The sequence below is a fragment of the Pimephales promelas genome, chromosome 6 (genome assembly GCF_988280905.1).
Source record: "Pimephales promelas chromosome 6, fPimPro1.hap1.1, whole genome shotgun sequence".
Classification (NCBI taxonomy): domain Eukaryota; kingdom Metazoa; phylum Chordata; class Actinopteri; order Cypriniformes; family Leuciscidae; genus Pimephales; species Pimephales promelas.
In genome coordinates, this window is record NC_142774.1 from 22,660,125 (window position 1) to 22,685,521 (window position 25,397).

General features: G+C 41.2%; 1 protein-coding gene across 1 annotated transcript; it reads left to right on the top strand.

The window, feature by feature from the left end:
* Positions 1-598: 598 nt before the first annotated feature.
* cryaa (crystallin, alpha A) lies at positions 599-11,622 on the top strand. The gene is made up of 3 exons (XM_039685274.2): positions 599-1,323; positions 7,486-7,608; positions 10,717-11,622. Exons 1-3 carry the CDS (start codon positions 1,132-1,134, stop codon positions 10,921-10,923), a joined length of 522 nt encoding a protein of 173 aa, XP_039541208.2. The 5' UTR covers positions 599-1,131; the 3' UTR covers positions 10,924-11,622.
* Positions 11,623-25,397: the final 13,775 nt, after the last annotated feature.

Genomic DNA, 25,397 nt, shown 5'->3' on the forward strand with positions numbered 1-25,397 from the left:
CAATCACAACACACCGGCCCAAACGAACCAATCTGAGCCCACAGCGTGTTTCTGAGGGAGTGGTTTCATAGACTCAGGAAGTCAACCACTCGTTCGAGGACAGAGGAGAGCGCGGCTGACAATAAAGGTGAAGTTTATGAAAAATAAGACTTTTAAAAAAAGCAATACCACAAATACATGTTATATTGCACCCCAAACACAATCATGCAAAGAAAAAAAGCAGTCAACCCCCCCTTTAAAAAACAAATATTTTGTCTCATGCTCCAATAAACTTTTCAAAATATTTGTATTTTTTTATATTCAAAAATATTTTTCTGAATATTAGTTTATATGTCAGGCTTTAAAGGTTTAAAAATATGTACACTGATGTTTAGTTTGATTCTGCAAAGCATGGGAATTGCAGTCATTCACTACATTCCCTGCACTAATCCCTCTCTTTACTAACTGTAGTGCACATGTGATTCAGGATGTTATGTGATTTGTATTCTGTAGTAACAGAGTGCCAAAAGAGGAAATTTTAGGGTCAGTTTCAATAGAATTTTTCAGACTAACAACTAACACATTTACATTTTATTTTCAATTTTGAGGAACAAATAAGCATCTGAAGACCTGCACATTTAAAGTAGTCAGGCCTACGAAACATCAGGTGAACCAAGTGGCCATAACAAACCATTAGTAAAAGTTCTGCAGCTACTACTTAATCTGTATGGTCTGGTTTGTTTTGGCAGGCACTTATTTTCCGGTGATAGCTGGCCACCAGAGTATTGCCGGGAGCCATTCAAAGCTAGACTGTCATTCTCAGATCAGTGTGCACCCCACCAATTCTGCTGACACCACTGTTCCCACCATGAGATAATGCCATTCCAGAGAAATCCACTTGTAAGCCCCTCTTTCTGAAGCACAGGTATATAACCAGGGGATTTTCTCCCCTGAGGACGGCACACATCATTTGGGGATCTTTGTCTACTGTACCAGCCTATATCAGCCTCCTCGTACTCTCCTTCAGTCTACATCTTCTCCTTCGAAAGTTTCCTCAACATCAAGTGGAAATAGTTACAGTCAGACTCAAATCGCTGAATTTGCCAGTCCTCTTTAGCTAATTCAAAGTTGCGAATTTCCAAGCCTGACATTATGGATATTGCCATCCAACACCCCTGGTTCAAACGCAACATGGGCTACCCCACCCGTCTCTTCGACCAGTTCTTTGGAGAAGGCCTGTTCGATTATGACATCTTCCCCTTCGCTCCCTCAACTATCAGCCCCTACTATCGACATTCACTCTTCCGCAACTTCCTGGACTCCTCCAACTCAGGCATCTCTGAGGTATGAATTCTTTATTGCGAATTGAGAAGATTTTGAATTTTATAATGCCATTGTTGATGCTAAAGCCCAATACAGGTTTGAGTATCATTTAATCAATTTAATAATTTTTTTGGCAACCAGCATACAGTATTAGTATCACCTCAAAGTAAGGTAGGCCTATATGGTTAAATCGCAAATAAGACCAATAAAAAATGATCAAAATCAAAACCTAATCTTTGGAAATATGCACAAACTGTGACAGAAGGCAAAACAGAATTAGGCTAAATTTAAGAAATCAACAAAACGGTCACTTTGTGCTTTATAGAAATCTGAGTTGAGATGAGAACTGCGCATAGTGTGCGTAGTGTCAAGGCCCGTACACACCGGGACGAATATCAGCGTGCGTTATTCGGCAGCGTTTTTCAACGCGTTTTTTGTGTTCACACCCTAGCGTTTTTCGCTGACGATGACGATGCAAATTCATTCCCTGACATTAGATGGCGCTTAATGTAAAACAGAAATAAAAATAGAATACTATACTAGGGTGATCATATTCATGTCTCAATGTTTTATTATGACAGATAAAAAAAAAACGAATGAAATATTGATAGAAATAATGTCTTCTGTATTAGAAAAATAAATATATAAATAATAAATAACTAAAAGAAATGCCTCCAAATGTAACAAAAAATAGCTCTCACAAACTTACAAAAACGAACTAACAAAATCTATTTATATCTTTAGTTCCCTTTCGTAGTCACTTCGAGTTACGTCAGAAGTGACGGAGAATGGGGGTTTCGCATAGAAAGCCAATCCTCTTCGGGTATTTAAAAACGAGCCAATGGCATGAAAATGCCTTGGGGCTGCGGAATTTGCATAGCGTATCTCCGCCCCACGCAGTGGGTATAAAAGGAGGAAGTGAACGCAACCGCAGTATGTTTTCGCTTCGGAGCCAAGAGATTCTTCACTCCTCAAGCCATTCTCACTGATTCAAGACTCTTCGAGACGAGCGTCCTCTTCAGTGTTGGTGTGACGGCTGTACCCAGCAAAACTCTGCATTGCCTGCGATCTGAGCAGTGGTCTGCCAGACTTTGCGCTTCTTCCTGGTCGCCTCAGCGCTGAAAGAGTGAATTTCCTCCTCTCTAAGTGAAAGAGCTGCACGCAGCACGTCTTTTTAAAGACAGTTCGCCCGTGTTCTTCTGGGTGCGATCGTTTCATGTCATTTTCTGATGGTCGAGATCGCTGCTCTGTGTGCCTGGGCTTTCAGCATGCAGTAGCAGCGTTCGTGGATGACTCATGTTCCTTCTGAATGGGAACATGAGCATCTCTACACTGTGATCTAGACTCAATGATCTGATAAAGTGAGAGTCCCAGTGTCCGTTACTCGTTCTGCTTCTTAAAATAGAAGCTCTTCGACTGGCGGATAGGGTGATAAGATGGTGAATGTGTGGCACAACCCCCGACGCTAGTTCCTTGGGCCACACCCTACACTCCAGTGTTAGAGCCAGTGAGCGCTGTATCGATTCAGACGTCTGCCTCTTTGCAGGTACCGTCTGTTTCGTTCAGCGCTCCAGAGGATGATGCGATGACGATTGCAGCATCACAAGGCGGGCTTGACTCCTTGGGGAAGTGAGGATGCGGCCGCGTTGCCTCCCTCGGGAGCGTCACGACGTCCAGTGCGTCGCCCCGCTCATTCCTCTCTGTCTCTGAGGGTGCGGATGGGAGCATGTGTCGTCCCTCGAATACACCACTCCCCTCCCCCTCTATCGCCAGACCCCCGGCAGAACAGACCCCCGTGAAACGCTGGTCCTTCCCTGGTCTCTTCTGTCGGGGAATGGGGCTCGACTGGGTATCCGCACAGGGTAACTCCTGTGTGCATGCCGGTCTCCCTGTACCGCTGCCCCTCCGGGGGGACGTCTGTGGTTCGCATGACTCCGCTGGTCCAGTTCCTGGGAGCCTGGCTAGAGCTCCTCGACCTGTTCCGCTGCGTCATCAGAACGATCAGATTCGGCTACGCGACTCAGTTCGCGAGGTCTCCTCCCCGTTTCAGGGGAGTTCGCTCCACGGTGGTCGGTGGCTATGCCCCGGTCATGAGAGCGGAGATTGCGACCCTGCTGGCGAAGGGTGCAATCGAGACGGTCCCTCCAGCCGAGGGGAGGTCCGGGTTTACAGCCCATACTTCACTGTCCCCAAGAAGACCGGTGGGTTACGACCGATCCTGGATCTGCGCATTTTGAGCCACCGTTCAAAATGCTCACAGCCCAACGCATTTCCGCCTAACCTTCTTCCCATGGTCGAACCTCAGCTTTTTACGGGCCGGTGTCCCTCTTCAGCGAGTTTCCAGGCATTTCGTTGTCTCCACGGATGCATCCACCACGGGTTGGGTGCCATGTGGGCGCGGGTTCCTGGACAGGACCCCAGCGCCTCATGCACATCAATTGCCTCGAGCTGCTGGCAGTACGCCTGACCCTGCACCGCTTTTGAGCGCTCCTCAGGGGTCAACATGTACTTGTCCGTTCAGACAACACCACTGCAGTAGCGTACATCAACCACCAGGGGGGTCTACGCTCACGCCGGTTGTCGCAGCTCGCCCGCCACCTCTTGCTATGGAGTCAGAAGCACCTGAGGTCCCTTCGTGCAGTATACATTCCAGGAGACCGGAACCTGGCAGCCGACGAGCTGTCACGGGTCCGCCCTATCTCCGGCGAATGGCGACTCCATCCCCAGACGGTCCAGCTGATTTGGGACCAGTTCGGGGAGGCACAGATAGATCTGTTCGACTCCCGGGACTCATCCCACTGCGCCCAGTTTTATTCCCTGACCGAGGGTACGCTCGGCACAGATGCACTGGCGCAGAGCTGGCTGCGGGGCCCACGCAAGTATGCGTTTCCCCAGTGAGCCTTCTTGCACGGGTGTTGTGCAAGATCAAGGAGGACGAGGAGCAGGTCTTGCTGGTGTTGTTACGACCGGTGGGTTACGACCGATCCTGGATCTGCGCATTTTGAGCCACCGTTCAAAATGCTCACAGCCCAACGCATTTCCGCCTAACCTTCTTCCCATGGTCGAACCTCAGCTTTTTACGGGCCGGTGTCCCTCTTCAGCGAGTTTCCAGGCATCTCGTTGTCTCCATGGATGCATCCACCCTATCTCCGGCGAATGGCGAAGATAGGCCCTATTGGCCCACCAAGACGTGGTTCTCCGAACTCATGCTCCTCGCGACAGCACCTCCTTGGCCTATTCCTCTGAGGTCTCACTCAGAGACGGGGCGTCCTGTGGCACCCTCGTCCCGGTCTTGGAGGCTACGCATGTGGCTCCTGGACAGGACGAGGCAGGTTGAGTCGCCGCCACTTGCGGTGGCGGCAACCATCACTTCCGCTAGAGCGTCCACCACGAGACACCTCTATGCGTTGAAGTGGAACCTCTTCGTCAACTGGTGCTCTTCTCGTGGAGAAGACCCCCCGGAGATGTTCGATCGGGTCGTGCTTTCCTTCCTGCAGAAGGGTTGGAGCGTAGGCTATCGCCCTCCACCCTTAAGGTTTACGTCGCGGCCATTGCCGCGTCTCATGACGCAGTAGAAGGTAAGTCCATCGGAAAGCACGACCTGGTCATCAGGTTCCTGAGGGGAGCGAGGAGGCTTAATCCGCCTCCCTCCCCTTGTGCCCTCTGGGGTCCTCTCAGCAGATCTAAGTGCTCTGCAGAGGTCTCCCCTGGAGCCTTGGCAATCGGTAGAATTTTGGTCCTGTCCTATGTAGACAGCACTCCTGGTTGCATTGGCCTCCATCAAGAGGGTAGGGGACCTGCACGCATTCTCCGTTGACGAAGCGTGCCTGAAGTTCGGGCCGGCTTACTCTCACGTGATCCTGAGACCCCGGCCTGGATACGTGCCCAAGGTTCCCACCACTCCCTTCCGGGACCAGGTGGTGAACCTGCAAGCGCTGCCCCTGGAGGAGGCAGACCCAGCCTTGGCACTGCTCTGTCCGGTACGTGCTCTCCGCACCTACGTTGACAGAACGCGGTGTTCAGGACCTCAGACCAGCTCTTTGTCTGTCATGGGGGGAGCCAGAAGGGAAGGGCTCTCTCAAAGCAACGGCTGTCTCACTGGATAGTGGACGCCATTGCTTTGTCTTACCAGCAGCAAGGCCGTCCGTGCCCCCTTGGTGTGAGGGCCCATTCCACTCGGAGTGTGGCCTCCTCTTGGGCTCTAGCGCATAGTCCCTCGCTAACAGACATTTGCGAGCTGCAGGCTGGGCGACACCAAACACCTTCGCGAGATTCTATAATCTGCGAATTGAGCCGGTGTCCTCTCACGTACTCGCTTCCGCCAGTACTGGACCCGCTTAGGTGTCTTCGCTTGCTCGCCATTCCACTCCTCGGATTGGATAAGTGCGATATTTCCTCAGTGTCTTCTGTTGAAGCCTTGAGTCCTCCAGCACCGATGATGCGGGCACCACTGCTGTTGCTCTGGATGCCGGCTAGGTGCCTCCATGTGCACGGTTCCCTATGGTAACTGTCTCATGTGTATTATCCACTGTAAGTCTCTCTGAGCATGTGTCTTCCCTTGGCAAGCCATCTGCCACCCCTGGAGTTAAATTCTAGTAGCCACCTGCGGTTGGTGCTCCAGTGATCTCCATATGCGTTCCTATGCAGCCATATGCGTATTTGTAAGTCCTCCTTCGGTAGGCATCTGGTAGCATGTCCCTCCCGGGATATGTTTCCTAGTGTACCTTGGTAATCCTGTGTCAAAGTGGCATCCCTGTTAAAAAAAAAAAAAAAAAAAAAAGGTTCAGGGGTCCAGACTTTCGCAGGGCACTGGAAGACAGCTTGAAGATGGCGTGATGGCACTGACCCCCATTCTCCGTCACTTCTGACGTAACTCGAAGTGACTACGAAAGGGAACGTCTCGGTTACGGATGTAACCCTCGTTCCCTGAGTAGAGAATGGAGACGTTACGTCTCCCTGCCACTTCAGCTGTATCGCTGGGTAGACACCGGAGTTCAGCCTTGGCTCCTCAGCGAAGACATACTGCGGTTGTGTTCACTTCCTCCTTTTATACCCACTGTGTGGGGCGGAGATACGCTATGCAAATTCCGCAGCCCCAAGGCATTTTCATGCCATTGGCTCGTTTTTAAATACTCGAAGAGGATTGGCTTTCCATGCGAAACCCCCATTCTCCGTCACTTCTGACGTAACGTCTCTTTTCCCTACTCAGGGAACGAGGGTTACATCCGTAACCGAGACGTTTTCATCCTCTTTATCTTGTTTTTCTTCCTCTTCCACCTTGTTTGCCCATCTACTTTGTATATTTTGCTGTAGAACTGATCTTTCCAAGCAGTTTTTTTTTTTTTTTTTGAAAAACATGACATTTTCATCACTTAAAAACAGCCAGGACAGGACGTGGAAACAGGACATGTGTAACGCAAAGTTGAGATGTTGCCCAGAGATAAAAACATAGCACTAGTTGTCAGATGAACAGATGCATGAGAGACGAGAGTTGTCGTATTTTCCCGCGTTTAATAAAACCACTCAAACGTTACACTCGTCCTCATACATGGGGATCGAGCGAGAAAAAAAACACAAACAAACATCTGCTCACAATAGAAAAAGAAAAGAAAAGAAAGAATACAAAGAGTCGGCAGAGCGGTTATCTATCTCCTCTCTGTCATAATAAAACATTGAGACATGAATATGATCACCCTAGTATAAGTATTCTATTATTATTTCTGTTTTACATTAAGCGCCATCTAATGTCAGGGAATGAATTTGCATGTTCACTCGGCTCATCGTCAGTGAAAAACGCTTGGGTGTGAACACAAAAAACGCGTTGAAAAACGCTGACGAATAACGCGCGCTGAAATTCGTCCCGGTGTGTACGGGCCTTCGAGGAGAAATATGTAGAAAAATGGATAATGTCCTAGCAGAAAAGTACATTCAACCCAAACATGAAAAATATAAAGGCTAGACAATAGTTTTCCAGCATCCCTCCACCACCTCAACTTCTCACTCTCGATTTTTCCTATCCCGGCCAGAGAGCCCTCTGGGTTCGGGCACAATTCTGTCCTCTCGGACAGCTCGTCAAATAAGCATAGGCTACTCATTAATCTTATCTGATTATATGTAAGTGTGAACTTGTGAAACTCAAATTGACACCATATCGATGTAACTGCACTGCTTGACATTTTTCAGGTGAGGTCTGACAGAGACAAATTCACAGTGTACCTGGATGTGAAACACTTCTCTCCTGAAGAGCTCAATGTCAAGGTGACAGATGACTATGTGGAGATCGAGGGCAAGCATGCAGAAAGACAGGTGAGGTCGTGGCTCATTACGACAGGACAGATAATCTATTCTTATCTTCTCAAGAGAGGTTAGCAATTAGAAACTTGGAATTAAATTAATCATCCAAATGTTAATAGTTGTGCTGATTTTTTTCTTATAATGGGAGAAATATTGAAGCTGAACACATAGTAGTGAATAATTATTTAATCCGACTCTGAAGTTTGTGTATGCTGCTTCATTTAAAGTAATTTAGTTTGTTTTCCATCAAATTGTTCAGTGTGCAGTGAACTATGAACAGTACAACAATATAATAGTACAAGTGCTTGTATGTGTGAGTTAAACAAGTCTGGAATAATTAAATAGTGTAACAAATGCAGTACCCTATGATAAATTCTTGTCAGTGGATCAGTCTGAATTCTTCTCTCTAAAAATAACAACTTTCATATGCATCACATAAAGTCAGAAATGAGCATCTTTGACATCTGGAACAACTATAGTGAATGTAATTAAACATGACTAATGAACTATTCTATAACTTTAGTGCATGGGAAAATATAATTTATGATTTCATTAAATCACATAATCCTAAATAAATAAAACACTGAATTTTCACAGACAGGCATTAAGCAAACTCTTCGGAAGTCATACAGAGGAAGAATGATTATATTTCAATGAAGTACAGTTGTTCTAGTGAAATGGGTTTATAGAACCAAAATAAATCATTTGAAATTTAGGGAGCAAGTAAAATTTGTATAATGTGAAAAGATTTTATATATATACTGTGTATATATATATATATATATATATATATACTTTGTATATATATATATATATATATATATATATATAAAGCTAATTAAATCATAAATAAAATTATTTAAATAAAAACTTTATTTGATTTTTTTTAAAGACTTTATTTACAAACCTTTATTTGATTATTGACAGACAAAAGCCTCGTTTGAAAGGCAAAAGCTTTTGTTAGGGGTTAACAGTTAAAGGACCCAGAACCAGATATGAAGAATGAAGACCCGGAGTCGGAATTATAAAAATTAAAGAAAGTTTTACTGAACATAGTTTGCCATTTCATCAGCAGAAGTCAGCTTCAAGACTCACTCAGGAGTTCGTAGGCCGCCCCCTTACAGTTACAAAGATCACAGCAGTTACACTGTTTCCAAGGTCTAAGCTACATCATTGCTTACACGTTGAATGATTCTCATTGGCTACGATATAGATAAACACAGTGATTTTCCACACATATACAGATAGACGAAACATATCTCCATCAATGAGGCACGTCATGACCTTCCAGGTCACAGATTTGGGTTGCTGGCGCCAGTGTGTCCAGAACAACAACTCATTCAATCTCGAATAATGGCAGTGGTTCCTTAACCTGCAACTAAGAAGACTAGCACTGAACTTTAGTCTAACTGGAGTAAGACTTCAACAAAGAAATAGTGCCTTAAACTTTTGGCTTCAATGACCCCTTTATGTTTTAACACTCAAACATAATAAACCAAATCCCTATTTCCCTATTATTTTCACTGTTACTGCATTCACCTAGGACACTAGCAAATAGGAGCTCCCATCAAGGCTGAAGAGAGTCTGAGCGTCTTATTATCAATTAAGTGTACCAAAACATAATGGTAAAACATTCACTTTGTTTGGGAGAAAAACAGATAACATTTGCTTCTCAGAAAGCAAATATAATAGAAAGAATACAGTTTAATATAACAATTAAAGTTCAATAAAGCAATGCTCAATAGAGCTTGACCATCGGTACAGAGAAGTATCATATGTGTTGGACATATGTGTTCACGACACCTTTATGATCCATAAACCTTTCTTCTGAGACCAGAGAAAGAGACAAATGGCCTTGTGCACCTAAAAGAAGCTGGTGACTTGTGCATGTACATCAGCATGCATTTAAGAATATTATTTCACAAGCAAAAGCCCAAAGAATACATTTATGTCAATAAATGATTAAGTAACAATGAATATACTTAATTATTGATTTTATAAAAGAAATAGATAATCATTCAAGAGGATATTATGATATATATATATGCTGAAGAGGCAAGGGATTTTGACCACCCCTTCACTTTCCAATGACAATAATACATGTTTAAATGACTCAGTGTGTAATAAGGAGCTGATAAGATGCAATGTTATAAAACACTTCTTAAAAGTGAAATGATTTCTGTAAATCCAGTGATCAAATGCAGAGTGGGTCTCAGTTGCAGTGTTGCTACCGAGCAGTGCATATTTCCTCACATTTTTTCCCAGTTGTGTTTTTCTTTTCAGTTCCTTTTCTATTTTTATCTCAATCCTCCCATCCCCATAGCCACTTTTTCAGCATGGTGGGTTGGGTTTATTCATGTTTCAGTAGCCTTAAGGGAGGTACAGATGAGGAAAAAGGGAGCAGATCTCTCAGGATGTTTGCGTCAGATTGACGTCAATTCTGCATCATAGCCTGCCACCCTATTTGGGAGTCCCAAAAGCCAGTAAAGAACTTCTGGGTAATCTTTTCCAGGATTTACTGGTGGAGTGTGTGCTAAAATGCTCTAAAGCTGTTTTTCTTTATGACCTAATCAACAGCAGATACTAAAGTCGGGTGACTATGTTTCACCAGTGCTTGTTGAGCAGTCCTCCATACTGTTATGTATTACAGTATATGGCCAAATCTGCAGTAATATAATCAGGATCAAACTAGTAACAGATCCTGTAAACAGATTTGATTCAGACCAATTTAGGAGAACATTTTTAATAAATGAAAAAATATGTCTTCAGAGTTGACTAGTTGGAATGAGTGTCAACCTCTTGATGTTTACTTTGATATTCTTTAACACACTTTACTTTATTATTCTTTTAAAATAATTTATAATTCCATTATAAGCTAAAAATATATATATATATATATATAAATTAATCCTCATGGCCTATTTAAATATTTCCTGGAACTGGGATCTCAAATCATTTAAACTCAACTGAATAAAGCTATACTTCAACAGGCTCCTCTTCAGGTCAGCTAAGACCATAGTATAATACGTGTTAATGATATCTGTAATAGAATAAAAATAATATGATGTGTATGATGGGTTTATGAATATGTGGTCTTTCTATTGCATGGTTGGCTTTCAGGATGATCATGGCTACATCTCCCGTGAGTTCCACCGTCGCTACCGTCTGCCTTCCAACGTGGACCAGTCTGCCATCCACTGCTCACTGACAGCTGATGGCCTACTTACTCTTTGTGGACCCAAGACTGGTGGCATAGATGCTGGCCGCGGAGACCGCACCATCCCTGTTACCCGCGAGGACAAGACCAACTCAGGCTCCTCCTCCTAGACAGGCTCCTCAGGCTCCTCCCCCTAGTGCTACCCACAGCCAGGTGGTGGTTTGGAGGTGTGAATGGGGCTCCCAGAGGAGGCTAGGCTTTAATTGCAGAGGGCATCTAAATGTGGATTTAAGCAAATCCTTTAATTGTCTATCATTAAACAAGCCCTTCCTCCCACTTTCACATCAAAGGGTGTCAGTGTATATCTGGCCTAATACCTTCTTTCATTATACTATACTAGCTAAAAAATCTCCATAATCCACTATGATTGTTTTCATTTTTTTGTTCATTACATGCTACTCACACAGGTAATGGATCAGGATGATCGGCTGGGGGTTTTAAAGATTGAAGTGAAAGATTGTAAGGTTTCTTTACTCAACCCTCTACCCTTCTCTCTAGTCAGATGTTAAGTGGCAAGCAGTCATTGTCATCCTGGGCGATATAGGGTAATTATGATTTAAAAGCATAATCCTTTACTGTATAGGATCAATTGGAGAACTAAATGAAAGGGAGGTGGAGAGCTTGTTTTAAAATTTCGCTGTTTGAAGATTTCTTATCTGAGAGAGATTTCATCACTGGCACCAGTCAGACCTCTGCTTCTTCTCTTACCTGTGTCAAGACCTCTTTTCTAGACCTCTCTTGTCCTGTTCTACTGATTCCCTGTTCTACAGGCTCAGGGGTCTACTAAAAAATTATGAAAAAATAAATAAAGTTGTACCATTAACCATTAGACACAACATGTTTGTCTTTTTTAAAGCTAAGTAATGCAATACAAGTCACAACATACATCATAATTAAATTACTAGATTATTTATATGAATTTGGAGAAGTTGAATGATGCATTTTTCAATAACTACAAAAAAGACATATCCAGATTCTTAATGAACTAGTATCTGAAAATGATCCAAATTGTTTTCTAAATTTTCCTTAAACCCGTTGCCATCTGCTCTTTGTCATAAGAGCTACTGATTGATTTTCTATTGACTATTGGCATTTCCCTTCAATTGGGGCTACAATAAGTATGTTTTTAGTGCAAAACTGTTCTGTCAGACTTGAAGGAAATGTTGGTATTTTAAAAATTACTTTTTAAAAGAAGTGATAAAAACATTTGAAATGTATTTGGTTTAAAAAAATCAAGATACAGATTTAAGTATTAATAAACTAATAGCCCCATGCACTAAATACTCCACTACTAAAAACAACAATGCCCCCTAAATTACTGCATAATAAAGGTTAAGCTCTAATTAAACCAATCACAGTATGAATCACAAAAGTAGTCTTCAATTATTAAGGCAAGGCAAGGCACTTTTATTTATAAAGCACGTTTAAAACAGCCACTGCTGACCAAAGTGCTGTATACAGTCAGTTCAAAAAATATGAAATACATAAATACACCAACCAACATAAACACAACATAAGTACATCATAAAGCGCATCATAAAATTACATTTGACCAAACGCCAAAGAGAAAAAATAAGTCTTTAGTGTTGATTTAAAACTATCAACAGTGGGAGACAGCCTTATATGATCCGGCAAATCATTCCACAAACGTGGAGCAGCGACCGAAAAAGCACGATCCCCTTTTAATTTCAGTCTAGATCGTGGCATAGTAAGCATCAACTTGTTCGAGGACCTTAAAGGTCTAGAGCACTTCCTGTGGAGAAGGTCCGTAATGTATTGGGGCGCCTGACCATTTAACCCCTTAAACACGTAATAATACCTTGAACTTGACACGGTATTCGACTGGCAACCAGTGAAGCGAAGCAAGAACAGGGGAAATATGTTCCCTCTTTCGAGTACCAGTAAGAAGCCTGGCGGCAGCGTTTTGTACCATTTGTAGGCGGGATAAGGAAGACTTAGCCACCCCAAGGTACAGCGAGTTACAATAATCCAGCCTAGATGTAATAAAGGCATGGATCACTATCTCTAAATCTTTTACTGTTAAAAATGCTTTATTAATAATTTTTGGTACCAAATAAATTATAAAGCAACAACAACATCTTAGTAAACTGTTTAATGATGTATAATAATAATAATAATATTCACACCACTTTCTGGACATTAAAACTATTCGCCGTTAATTCATCATTTATAAAACATTAATAGACATTAATATGCAGTTTATAAATATAGCTATACATGCTTTTTTCTTGATTTATAAGCATATCTATAATGCGTTTAATAATTGTATTTTCATACTTTGTTAATGATCAATTAATAATTTCTAAATGAAGTACAGCATTATTTACAAACCAGTTGTTTAAGAGTTGTCAGTCATTCATAAGATCACTTAGAAAGTAAGTAAATGTAGTAAATACAGGTAGTTATAAAGCATTTAGTAGTGGTCAGTTAACTATTTTTGTGAGCTAATCTAAAGTGAGGACTATTCATGCTTTGTAAAGCATTTATAAAGGCGATTTAAAGACTCGTCAATCTTCTAAACAGTAAAATGTAACAAACACAACGCAGTGATACAGAACATAGAAATATTTAACAGCCTTTAAAAATGCTTTACAAGGCATGAATAGTCCTCACTTTAGATGAGCTCACGAACATAGTTAACTGACCACTACTAAATGCTTTATAACTACCCAAATCAACCCTTAATTACAGCATTAATACATGTTAATTAAGCATTTATTAACACACTAAGTAACCATCACTATATGTCTGAATAATAAGATGTATGAATGTACATTTAAATAGTTTATTAATCATTTACTTACTCGCTCTAAGTAATCGTATGAACCACTGAAAACTCTTAAATAACTGGTTCATAAAAAATGCAATTCTTCATTTAGAAATGATAAATTGATCATTAATAAAGGATGAAAATACAATCATTAAACAAGTTATAGATATGCTTTTAAATCAAGAAGAAAGCATTTATAGCTGTATTTATGAACTGCTTATTAATGTCTATTAATGCTTTATGAATGATGAATTAATGGTTTACTCATGCTTAACTAATGTGTATTAGCGTGTAGTTATTATAAAGTGTTACCAAAAATTTAAAATAAAATCACAATAATAGAATTGAAACAAAATAACAATAAAGAAAATAAATGTCCAATTGTCTCAGTGCTCAAAGAAATCTCAATATGATGTGAGATTGTACCAGTTCTCAGCTCCAGTTCAATGTTGCTTCACGAGATCCTTCTTCCGCAACTCAAGTTAACTTACAGTTCAGTAAGAAAGGAAGAGAAAACCTGTGCTCGATCCTACCACACTATTCACAGTTCGATTTGTAGTTCGATCCTTATTTGGGCATGGCTCGCCAGTTCCTGCTTGCGCCAACTCTCCAACTTTCGCCGTGAAGCAGGGACATTACACGTGCAGCTTCTCGATCCTCGTTAGTGATGGGATTTATGGCTCTTTGAGGGGATCCGGATCTTGGCGATCCGTTCCTTTCAAAGAGCCGTTCAAAAGAATGGCTCTTTTGGCTCTTTATAAATATTTAGTATAATCACTGGGAGGAATGATGAGGTGAGATTTGTAGTCAAATAATTAAAACTCAGATATCACACATCAATATTTGAGTTTGAATTATTCTGAAATATTGATTATTACCTCATTTGTCATGTGTGTGGACTATTCCATAGGGTTGCACAACATCCCTCTGCTTAGAAAGTGACATCACTATTTTGGATTTACCTTTAGTATCCACCTTATTTTTAACGGAAATACGGACGCAGCCATTGACGGTGTTTTGTGCGAGACTTCCGGTCTGGCACTTCCGGTAACTGTCTAGCTAACTCACTTCACTGAAGCGGTTAAGCAAACAAGTCTCCATTAACTAATTACTCATAGTTGTCTTTGGGGAAAACCGGGACAGTTAGAGGTTGTCATAATAACTGGTACAAAAGAAAAATTTACTTGGAGCAGGAGTGTTTCGATCATCGATCGCGTGTCACATGTTGGTCCTGTCTTGTATTGCACATGGGTGTTATGTTGTGCCATGTGTTTCTGTGATTGTTTGATCCTTCCCACTCGTTATCTGATTAGTGTTTAGTTGCTCCACATGTTCCCCTCTTGATTTGTTCCCTTTTTAAGTCTCCTCATGTTTGCAGTCTTGGTCGGTTCGTTGTCATTGTCAGATGTTTCTCTGTTCCTGGTTGGCGTTCCCTGTATTCTTGACCCAGTGTTTGTTTCATGTTCATTTATTCTGTTTTCCCCCCTCGTGGGTTTTTGTTTTTGTACCCATTTTTCATTGTAAATAAACCTTCCTTGTTTTGCACTTGAGTTCTCCTTTTCGTAAGCGCGAACGTGACAGAACGAACCGACCATTTTTGAACTCAGCAGCAAGAAGGATTTTTTTTTCTGAAGAAGCATGAATGACATGTATATGGACGACGATGATCTGGATTGCCCGGACTACGTCATCTCCACATTTGGAGCAACCCAGTTCCGTCCTATTGGCGGGGATGGAAGGACTCGGCCCGGTAAGGAATCCGGAGGAATGAACATCTTCCAAGCGTTCGCTTTTATGGCTCAACAAAGGGAGGAGTCGGAGCGGTTGGCCAGAATTTTGGAGACCTGTGGAGGTCGCAGGAGAGGAGGAGCCAAGGGTAAGCTCCGGAACCACTCTCCATCCTGGCCTCCTGACGATCCTGTACCAGTGGAGGGCAGTTCAGATCCGGCTTCTCACCGTCATGGACGGAGGAGAAGAAATCCATCTGCCCAGCGTGAGAGAATTCACGTCCCGTCTGCCCAGCGAAGGACTGCTAACGTCCCGTCTGCCCAGCGAAGGACTGCTCGCATCCCATCTGCCCAGCGAGAGACCGCTCATGTCTCGTCTGTCCAGCGAGAGACCACTCATGTCCCGTCTGCACAGCGAGAGACCATTCACGTCCCGTCTACCCAGCGAAGGACTATTCGCGTCCCGTCTGTCCAGCGAGAGACCGCTCATGTCCCGTCTGCACAGCAAGAGACTATTCACGTCCCATCTACCCAGCGAAGGACTATTCCCGTCCCGTCTGTCCAGCGAGAGACTGCTCACGTCCCGTCTGTCCAGCGAGAGACTGCTCATGTCCCGTCTGCCCAGCGAAGGACTATCCACTTCACGTCTGGCAGGACTGTCCCTGAGCCGGTGCCCGTCCCTGAGCCGGTGCCCGTCCCTGAGCCGGTGCCCGTCCCTGAGCTGGTGCCCGTCCTTGAGCCGGTGCCCGTCCCTGAGCCTGAGTCTGCCGCTGAGCTGGAATCTATGTTTGTGTCTGTGTTTGTGTCTGTCCTTGTGACTGCTTCTGTTTTAGTGTCTGTTCTCGAGCCAGTGTCTGGTCCCGAGGGGTCTTCACCGCCCTGGCCACCCGAGGGGTCTTCACCGCCCTGGCTGCCCGAGGGGTCTTCACCGCCTTGGCCACCTGAGGGGTCTTCACCGCCTTGGCCACCCGAAAGGTCTGCTCTGCCCTGGCCACCCGAGGGGTCTTCACCGCCCTGGCTGCCCGAGGGGTCTTCACCGCCTTGGCCACCTGAGGGGTCTTCACCGCCTTGGCCACCCGAAAGGTCTGCTCTGCCCTGGCCACCCGAGGGGTCTTCACCGCCTTGGCCGCCCGAGGGGTCTTCACCGCCCTGGCCGCCCGAGGGGTCTTCACCGCCCTGGCCGCCCGAGGGGTCTTCACCGCCCTGGCCACCTGAAAGATCTGCTCTGCCCTGGCCGCCCGAGGGGTCTTCACCGCCCTGGCCGCCCGAGGGGCCTTCACCGCCCTGGCCACCCGAAAGATCTGCTCTGCCCTGGCCACCCGAGGGGTCTTCACCGCCCTGGCTGCCCGAGGGGTCTTCACCGCCTTGGCCACCTGAGGGGTCTTCACCGCCTTGGCCACCCGAAAGGTCTGCTCTGCCCTGGCCACCCGAGGGGTCTTCACCGCCTTGGCCGCCCGAGGGGTCTTCACCGCCCTGGCCGCCCGAGGGGTCTTCACCGCCCTGGCCACCCGAAAGATCTGCTCTGCCCTGGCCGCCCGAGGGGTCTTCACCGCCCTGGCCACCCGAAAGATCTGCTCTGCCCTGGCCGCCCGAGGGGTCTTCACCGCCCTGGCCACCCGAGGGGTCTTCACCGCCCTGGCCGCCCGAGGGGTCTTCACCGCCCTGGCCACCCGAAAGATCTGCTCCACCCTGGCCGCCCGAGGGGTCTGCACCGCCCTGGCCGCCCGAGAGGTCTTCACAGCCCTGGCCACCCGAAAGGTCTGCTCCGCCCTGGCCGCCCAAGGGGTCTGCACTGCCCTGGCCGCCTGATGGACTTTGTATTTCACCCGTGTCTCCCAGGACTAAACGGTCTGTCCCTCCCGTCCCACCCTGGTCTGTCCCTCCCGTCCCACCCTGGTCTGTCCCTCCTATCCCGCCTGATGGAGCGTCTGGGATCCGCTCCGTAGTGAGGGGGTAATGTCACATGTTGGTCCTGTCTTGTATTGCACATGGGTGTTATGTTGTGCCATGTGTTTCTGTGATTGTTTGATCCTTCCCACTCGTTACCTGATTAGTGTTTAGTTGCTCCACCTGTTCCCCTCTTGATTTGTTCCCTTTCTCCTCATGTTTGCAGTCTTGGTCGGTTCGTTGTCATTGTCAGATGTTTCTCTGTTCCTGGTTGGCGTTCCCTGTATTCTTGACCCAGTGTTTGTTTCATGTTCATTTATTCTGTTTTCCCCCCTCGTGGGTTTTTGTTTTTGTACCCATTTTTCATTGTAAATAAACCTTCCTTGTTTTGCACTTGAGTTCTCCTTTTCGTAAGCACGAACGTGACATCGCGTACGAGAGCTGAATGTTGGTGCGAGGCGCTCAACGAGCTTCACCCCCGCAGAAGAATGAGGAATCCCTTCGCCTGTGGTTAAAAGCTTTAAATTTGAAGAAACCACCGACGCGACCTTATGTTTGTTCTTTTCATTTCGTGGGCACAAAGACCCACAGAAGACCACCCGATACCAGAAAAGTGGCTGGGCTGAACTACGAAGTCCCAATAAAAACACAAAGGAGACGTGTCCAGAGGTTAGCAGACACAGGTAATGTTAACTCTTGTTAGTTCTCAGTTTGTGTCCCTCTTGACAGTTAATATCTTTCACATAAAGCCAACTGTATTTTAATTTTGTTCTCTCTGTATCCATTGTGCATCAATTAAAAGAAGTTACATAGAGGACAAAAATGTCCGTGTCAAAAAACTGTAGTTTAATTATAAGCTTGGGAGCACAGACTTAAGTTTGGTATCATTTTAAAGAAGACCCGTGGGAGATTATTGCTGAAGTAAAAATTTAGTTAGATAGGTTTAAGTTAATAAATTATTTATGAACATTATTTTATATAAAATCTATATTTTATGAAAGAAGTTCTTAAAGATATTAAACAGCTAGAAAATCAAAGCCATAAATCTAAAAAAAAATTACTTTAGGTAAGATTTTGTTTAGAGACTAACAGATGTTCTCCAGTGGGTGCCAACAAAATTCCTCTAGTGCACACAGTGATTGGATTTGTTATTTTTTTGTAGTTGAATTTCTCTCTCTCAATATTACAAACACACACGAGCATATATATATATATATATATGTATGTATGTATGTATGTATGTATGTATGTATGTACAGTATATGTATATGTATATATACAGTATATATATGTATATTGTAACACACATACTAACCACACTCTGACATCCATACCAAAAACACCCACACAAATATTGTTCCAAAATTGGCTGTATTATATATATATATATATATATATCAGAGGTGGGGAGAAGTCACACATGGTCAAGTTCAAGCAAGTCTCAAGTCTTAACCATCAAGTCTCGAGTCAAGTCTCAAGTCGCAGTTCAGATCAATCAAGCAAGTCAAGGGTTCACCCTAAGCAAGTCAAGTCAAGTCCTGATAAGTTTCAAGTAAAGTCAAGTCACACTACTAAAATAAATAGAGGTAAATTTTTTCGATACATATTTATTTTTGCACAGAAAAGATGAACTTGTATACATATATTATGCATCTTATTTATTATACATTTGCTACATATTAATCATATGCATATCTGTGCTACATTAATATCTGAAAATAAAATAAAATTGTGTTGTTTACACAAAACGTTCAGAGTCTAAGATGTATCGATTCTAAGATGTATAATCCAATCTGTCTAATTCAAATTAATTGAATTAATTGAAACGGACTAAAATGCATGAAATATAAAATGTAATATCTTATATTTAACTTATATATAAATGTAAAATATAAAATCGGAAATGTATGAGAATATAAAATGCAAAAAAATAAATTTTAATTTAGTAGTTTTTCTTATCATAACCAAAAAATGTCTTCGGAAACTCCTTTACCTCGATTTACTGAAACCTTTATGTAAAACGCATTTGCAGCTACACAGCCGTGTATATATCTATGCTGCATATATCTATGCCGTCTGGCTCACTCCCGCCAAGGGGGCGCCAAGTCCCCGAATTTTGCATTATAGCAGGTCTTCGTTCATTCATAGTCTGTCTGACATATACAGTATATTAGAATAGAAGCTAAGTGTCTGTCATAGATTTGCATGAATTGATACTCAAAAATATGGAACAAAGTGCGTTCTGTATCAGTTCAATACGGAACAAGACTTTTAATGTGTCAAATACAAAACAATTCCGTATTATTTAAAACAGCCTATAGAAATGTTTAGGTGCGTGGTGTGCTAGTGATCATCACATCGGCGCCTCCATGTTTGCCTGTCATGCGCAATGCTTTATAGTTTCCACACGCAGTCCACAAACTTGAAAATGCGCACATTTAATACATACGTTATAACCTACATGTAATATTGAGCTGCTTGCTCATTTTAAGATGCCAATCAACATTAAAAAATTTAGGCTACGCCACTGTTATAGTCAAATTCCCCAATAAGTTACATCTATTTACGACTACGAGACGTAACAGTATAATGATAATATGTTCACATTAAGAAAAAAACATATTATGCCATCAAGCCCAAATTATGACAAACAGAAAAGATTTATTCCTTACATTAGTAATCGTTATATAGATCTTAGTTTAACTGAGCGACTATAAAGAGATTACTTTCTTACCTTTTCTTGTGGTTCTTCTTGATATGTCGAACGAAATTTGATGTTGTGGTTGTCGTGTCGGATATTCGTGCCTTGCATATTTTGCAACTGGCAAATCTTTTTTTATAGGCACGGTCCAGTTCAAAGTCTGTATACGTTAGCCAAACGAGACAATTTGTAGAGCTCGACTACTGTCTGTCATGTTTGGCGCGATATAGTGATGCTGACGTCACAATATATATATATATATATATATATATATTTTTTTTTTTATTAACTGTATTGTTGTTTGTTTATTATACATAAGTCATTGTCGAGTCTTCCACTTCAAGTCAAGTCAAGTCTCAGGTAACTTGTTCTCAAGTCAAAGTCAAGTCAAGTCATTTTCGTACTTTAATCAAGCAAGTCACAAGTCCTGAAAATTGTGACTCGAGTCAGACTCGAGTCAAGTCATGTGACTCGAGTCCCCCACCTCTGATATATATATATATATATATATATATAATGAAATGTGTTGAACCTGTGCCAAATTCTATGCAGTAAAACTACAATTGAAAAGAACAAACATGTCCATAAGGATGCACAAGAGTTAATGATATATTTGTATTTTTTTTCATCCCTGGGCATTTGTAATAATTGGAAGCTATATGTAATATGATTATTTGAATGAGCACTAATACAGGTGTTGCTCTATAAGCTTGCTGTTAAGGTAGTTGTAAGTATTCTAGGTATGTTTTACTTTGTTTGCTAAACTGGGCTAATGTGGTATGTTTGGCAGATGACAGCCACTGTGATGAGGAGGCTGACAAGACCATTCCACAGTCAGAGGCAACTCTGCATAAAGATGCTGACACTCAGTGGGAGGTGCAGGCACTGATGGATCACACCTACACACCTAGGAGGAAAGATGAAGGATGTATGCGACAGAGAAACACAATGTGGTGGAGAAGTTGCCCATGCCCTCCTGAAGATCGACACTAGCTGTGTGTTGTACACAGGCCTTTCTCTCAGTACCTTTTTTGATCATGTTAAATATCTGGAACAGTTCTGTAAAGCAAACTTTAAGATGCATGAAATGGATCAAATATTGATGACCATGATGAAACTCAAATTTCCATAATATCTGTAAATAATTATTTGACAGCCTGCAGTGCCTTGATTGTACTATCATTTTCACATTTGATTTGTCTTTAACATTTTATTTTTCAGGTATCTCTATTCTGCACTACTGATTTACCAGTAAATTGTAAAAATGGAATTATAATACACAATGTGTTTTGGATCTTAGGTTTTATACTAAATAGTTTGAGTTTGAAACCTTGATGTTTTCAATTTAGTAATGACTTCACGTATTGTATAATATCAACTTATTTTTAGACTATTTAATTGTTTACAGATACAAAACTTGATATTTAACTTGTCCAACTGAAATGTGTATTATTAAAATTTTCTATTTTTATTAATTTGAATTGCTAATGTAATTTGTTGTATTTAGTCGTTTTGATCAAGTGGATGTTGTCCTAACCACATGTAAATAACTAAAAAAAGAAGACAAGGAGGCAAGAAGTTACAGTATTTCACTAATGGAATTTATTAACTCATGACATTTGTTTACATTGATGTATTTACAATTATTCACTTTTAAAAACACTAAATTTAAACATTTCATGAATTATGAATTAGAATTGGTATACGTACCTACACAGAAAGGAGGTGGTTCACAAAAATGTGGTGTGCTGATAGAATATGCCTCTACCCAAACTTGAACCAACTTACCTTAACCCAAGCAGCATCAATAAACAAGAGATTAGACTTTTACTTAGCTGGAAAAGGTGCACAATCTGTTAATTAAAAAAAAAAAATTAGTCATATACATGTACTATATTTTATTTCCCAAATGCTTTCTAAAGCCAAAGTTTCCATCCACTCTTCTACCTGATACCCAAACAGTAGAAATAAAAAAGAAAAGTTTTATTTCTATCTTATTTGTACTATTTGGGTATCAGATGCTTCAATGTAAATCTAGCTTAAAATGTAATGTTGTCAACTTTCATCAAGAGCTATGTACAGTAAGTACACATCCGATTGGTACAGTGTGCCAAACTTCAAGCCTACACATTTGAAGTAGGCATCAGTTAACATTTAGATATCAAATTGCAATGTTAGTTAAATCCCAAAATTTAGCACTGCAAAATATATATTTAGCATGTAAAATATGACTAGCAATCCAATCACAACAAGGCAACAACTAGTGTGTTATGGCACTGAACTATATACTGTATATAAAACAGACAACTGAACAGACAAATTATTGCATTGGCATACCTTCCATTAGATCGCCGCTGCGTGACTGCAGGAAGCCCTGACCCGCGACACAGGGGGTCCATTCAGAGTGAACGTCAAACTTGCTTTGGCTTGGTTGGACATCAGCCTTCATGAATACCAGGTCATCGATGTTGTTATCCAACTTTTCCACTGTGGAGGTACTTTTGTAGTTGCGCATTGTAGACCCATCCGCACCAAGTGACAACACAAAATAATTAAATGTCCTTGTACGTTAATGATGCCACTTCTTCATGTCATCCTCCCACTCGTGAATAGTTTGAGGGTGTGGCACTGACCTGCCATTTCGATTGTTTAGTGATTTTTGGAAATGTTCCCACGACATAGATCACCAACTTACTTCAGCTAACGTTACTTTGGAAAACGGAAGTTGGACCTGTAGTTACTTCCGTGTTCGAAAATAAGGTGGATAAGGTGTGTGTATGTGTAAAGCTGTTGACTTATGTTATTCATCCAATACCACAAGAACATTTTGATAAAAAAACAAAAAAATATTTAAAGTTGTAAATCCAATAACATGAACATGAACACAAAATGCAATGTAAATAAATACAAGCAGTTCCTTTACTCTTTTTTTTAAACTGGAGTAACCATGTGATGGCAGCGTGCACAAGTTTTGGCTCTGCTCCCAATGACGTTACGTAGGGTTATAAAAGATAACGTAAAAGTAAAAGATGCATGCGCGTGCACAACTATCACAACTATCACCCCTGCGCTGGGTGCGCGGAGGTAATTTGTGTGCATCTGTGTAAAACACGCATAGGAAAAAAAGAACGACAGAAAGAACGGCTCCCCTCCCGCCACGACTCGGCTCCCATCGTTCATGTTTATGAGCGAACGTCACAACTATACCTCGTTCAGCATCCAAACTCAGCAAATAGAGAATATCAGACGAAACCAAAAGAAAATCCAGAAAGGGAAAAAAACAATAGAAAGCCCAAGGGGGGAAAAAAAACCCAACCTTGAAAAAAAACCAAGGCCAAATGTACAATTAGGCACTCTCCTCAAAAATTCACATATTACCATAATTAATATCAATAAATTCAACTACTAACATTTCAAACTTCACTTTTCATATAATATTAACACATTAACTTCTCATTTATATTCAAAAACAGGATTTCAAATGACGCACTAGGCCACATCTGCTCAATTTACACGTGCGTCACACATTTGTTTGCTCCCAACTAAGTTATTCGACGAAAACTACAAATTTACATTTCACAAGTCATCAAAAATAACTTCTTCCTTTATGATATCACTCATTTGATACATTTATGAAGAAATCTTCAATTGTTTTTCCCTTTTTTTCCCTTTTTTACAGAAGGTCGACTCTTATACATATTTGGCATTTGAACACATTTTATCAGATATTTATACATAAGAACCTTAATAATGACAATAAAACAGAATTTTCACTTACCAAGAGTACTCTAATATCAATTAGAAAAAGTTCGCGGCAGCTCTTTCAGCTTTAGGCTCGTACTTCAATGCACGTACAAAAAGCTAGTTTCAGTTCAACTCAAAATCAATTATCACAGTATCAAGTTCAGATTCTATTTCTCAAAATCTTTGTGTTCTATAACTCTCAATCTCTCTAAACAACTACTAGCTCGCTCATTTTAATCTTCTTTCTCTTCTCAGATCGCGGTCACTGCTTTTTTCCGAAAATAATCATTGCATCATCTCTCGACTCTGATGACTCCACCCACTAAGGCGGCCAACTCTGATTCGTCCGTGAAGACCAATCATTGTCTCACTAATTGAAAATTACTCTAATTTTTGTATTCTTATTTTCTCTTTTCTTTACAGATATTTAATAAAATAACTGTTTATTCACATAAGTGTCAGTCTCTTTCTTTTCTATTTAAAAAATAAAATAAAAACACATTTAGTAACCTGGGTTACACCTTCTTCTTGATTTAAAAGCATATCTATAATTTGTTTAATAATTGCATTTTCATCCTTTATTACTGATCAATTAATCATTTCTAAATGAAGAATTGCATTTTTTATGAACCAGTTATTTAAAAGTTTTCAGTCTTAGAGCATGTAAGTAAATGATTAATAAACTATTTAAATGTACATTCATACATATTATTCAGACATATAGTGATGGTTACTTAGTGTGTTAATAAATGCTTTATTAACATGTATTTATGCTGTAATTCATGGTTAATTTGGGTAGTTATAAAGCATTTAGTAGTGGTCAGTTAACTATGTTTGTGAGCTCATCTAAAGTGAGGACTATTCATGCCTTGTAAAGCATTTATAAAGGAGATTTAAATGCTGTTAGATATTTCGGTAACACTTTACAATAAGGTTCATTAGTTAACATTAGTTAATGTATTTACTAACATGCACTAACCATGACCAATACATTTGTTACTGCATTTGTTCATCTTTGTTAATGTTAGTTCATGAAAATACAGCTGTTCATCATTTGTTCGTGTTAGTTCACGGTGCATTAATTAATGTTAGCAAGATTTTAATCAAGTATTAGTAAATGTTGAAAATAACATTAACAAAGATTAACAAATGCTGTATGTGCTATTCATTATTAGTTCATATTAACTAATGTAGTTAACTAATATTAACTAACGAACCTTATTGTAAAGTGTTACCGATATTTCTATGTTCTATATCACTGTGTTGTGTTTGTTACATTTTACTGTTTAGAAGAGCCTTTAAATCTCCTTTATAACTGCTTTACAAAGCATGAATAGTCCTCACTTTAGATGAGCTCACACACATATTAACTGACCACTACTAAATGCTTTATAACTACCTATATTTACTACATTTACTTACACTTTCTAAGTGATCTTATGAATGACTGACTACTCTTAAATAACTGGTTTGTAAATAATGCTATAAACCATTTCACAAGATGTAAACAACACTGGTCCAGAATCACTTCCTGTTTCAGTTTGTAACTGTTTTCTTTATTTCACATGTAAAGAAAACATCTTAAAGATGTTTGTTTAACTTTTTGATTCAGTTTTAAATGTTCTGTTGATTGTATTGTATCCCAGATTTTATGTAGTGTTAAAAAACTGAAACAGGAAGTGCTTCTGGACCAGTGTTGTTTACATCTTTTGAAATGGTCTATACTTCATTTAG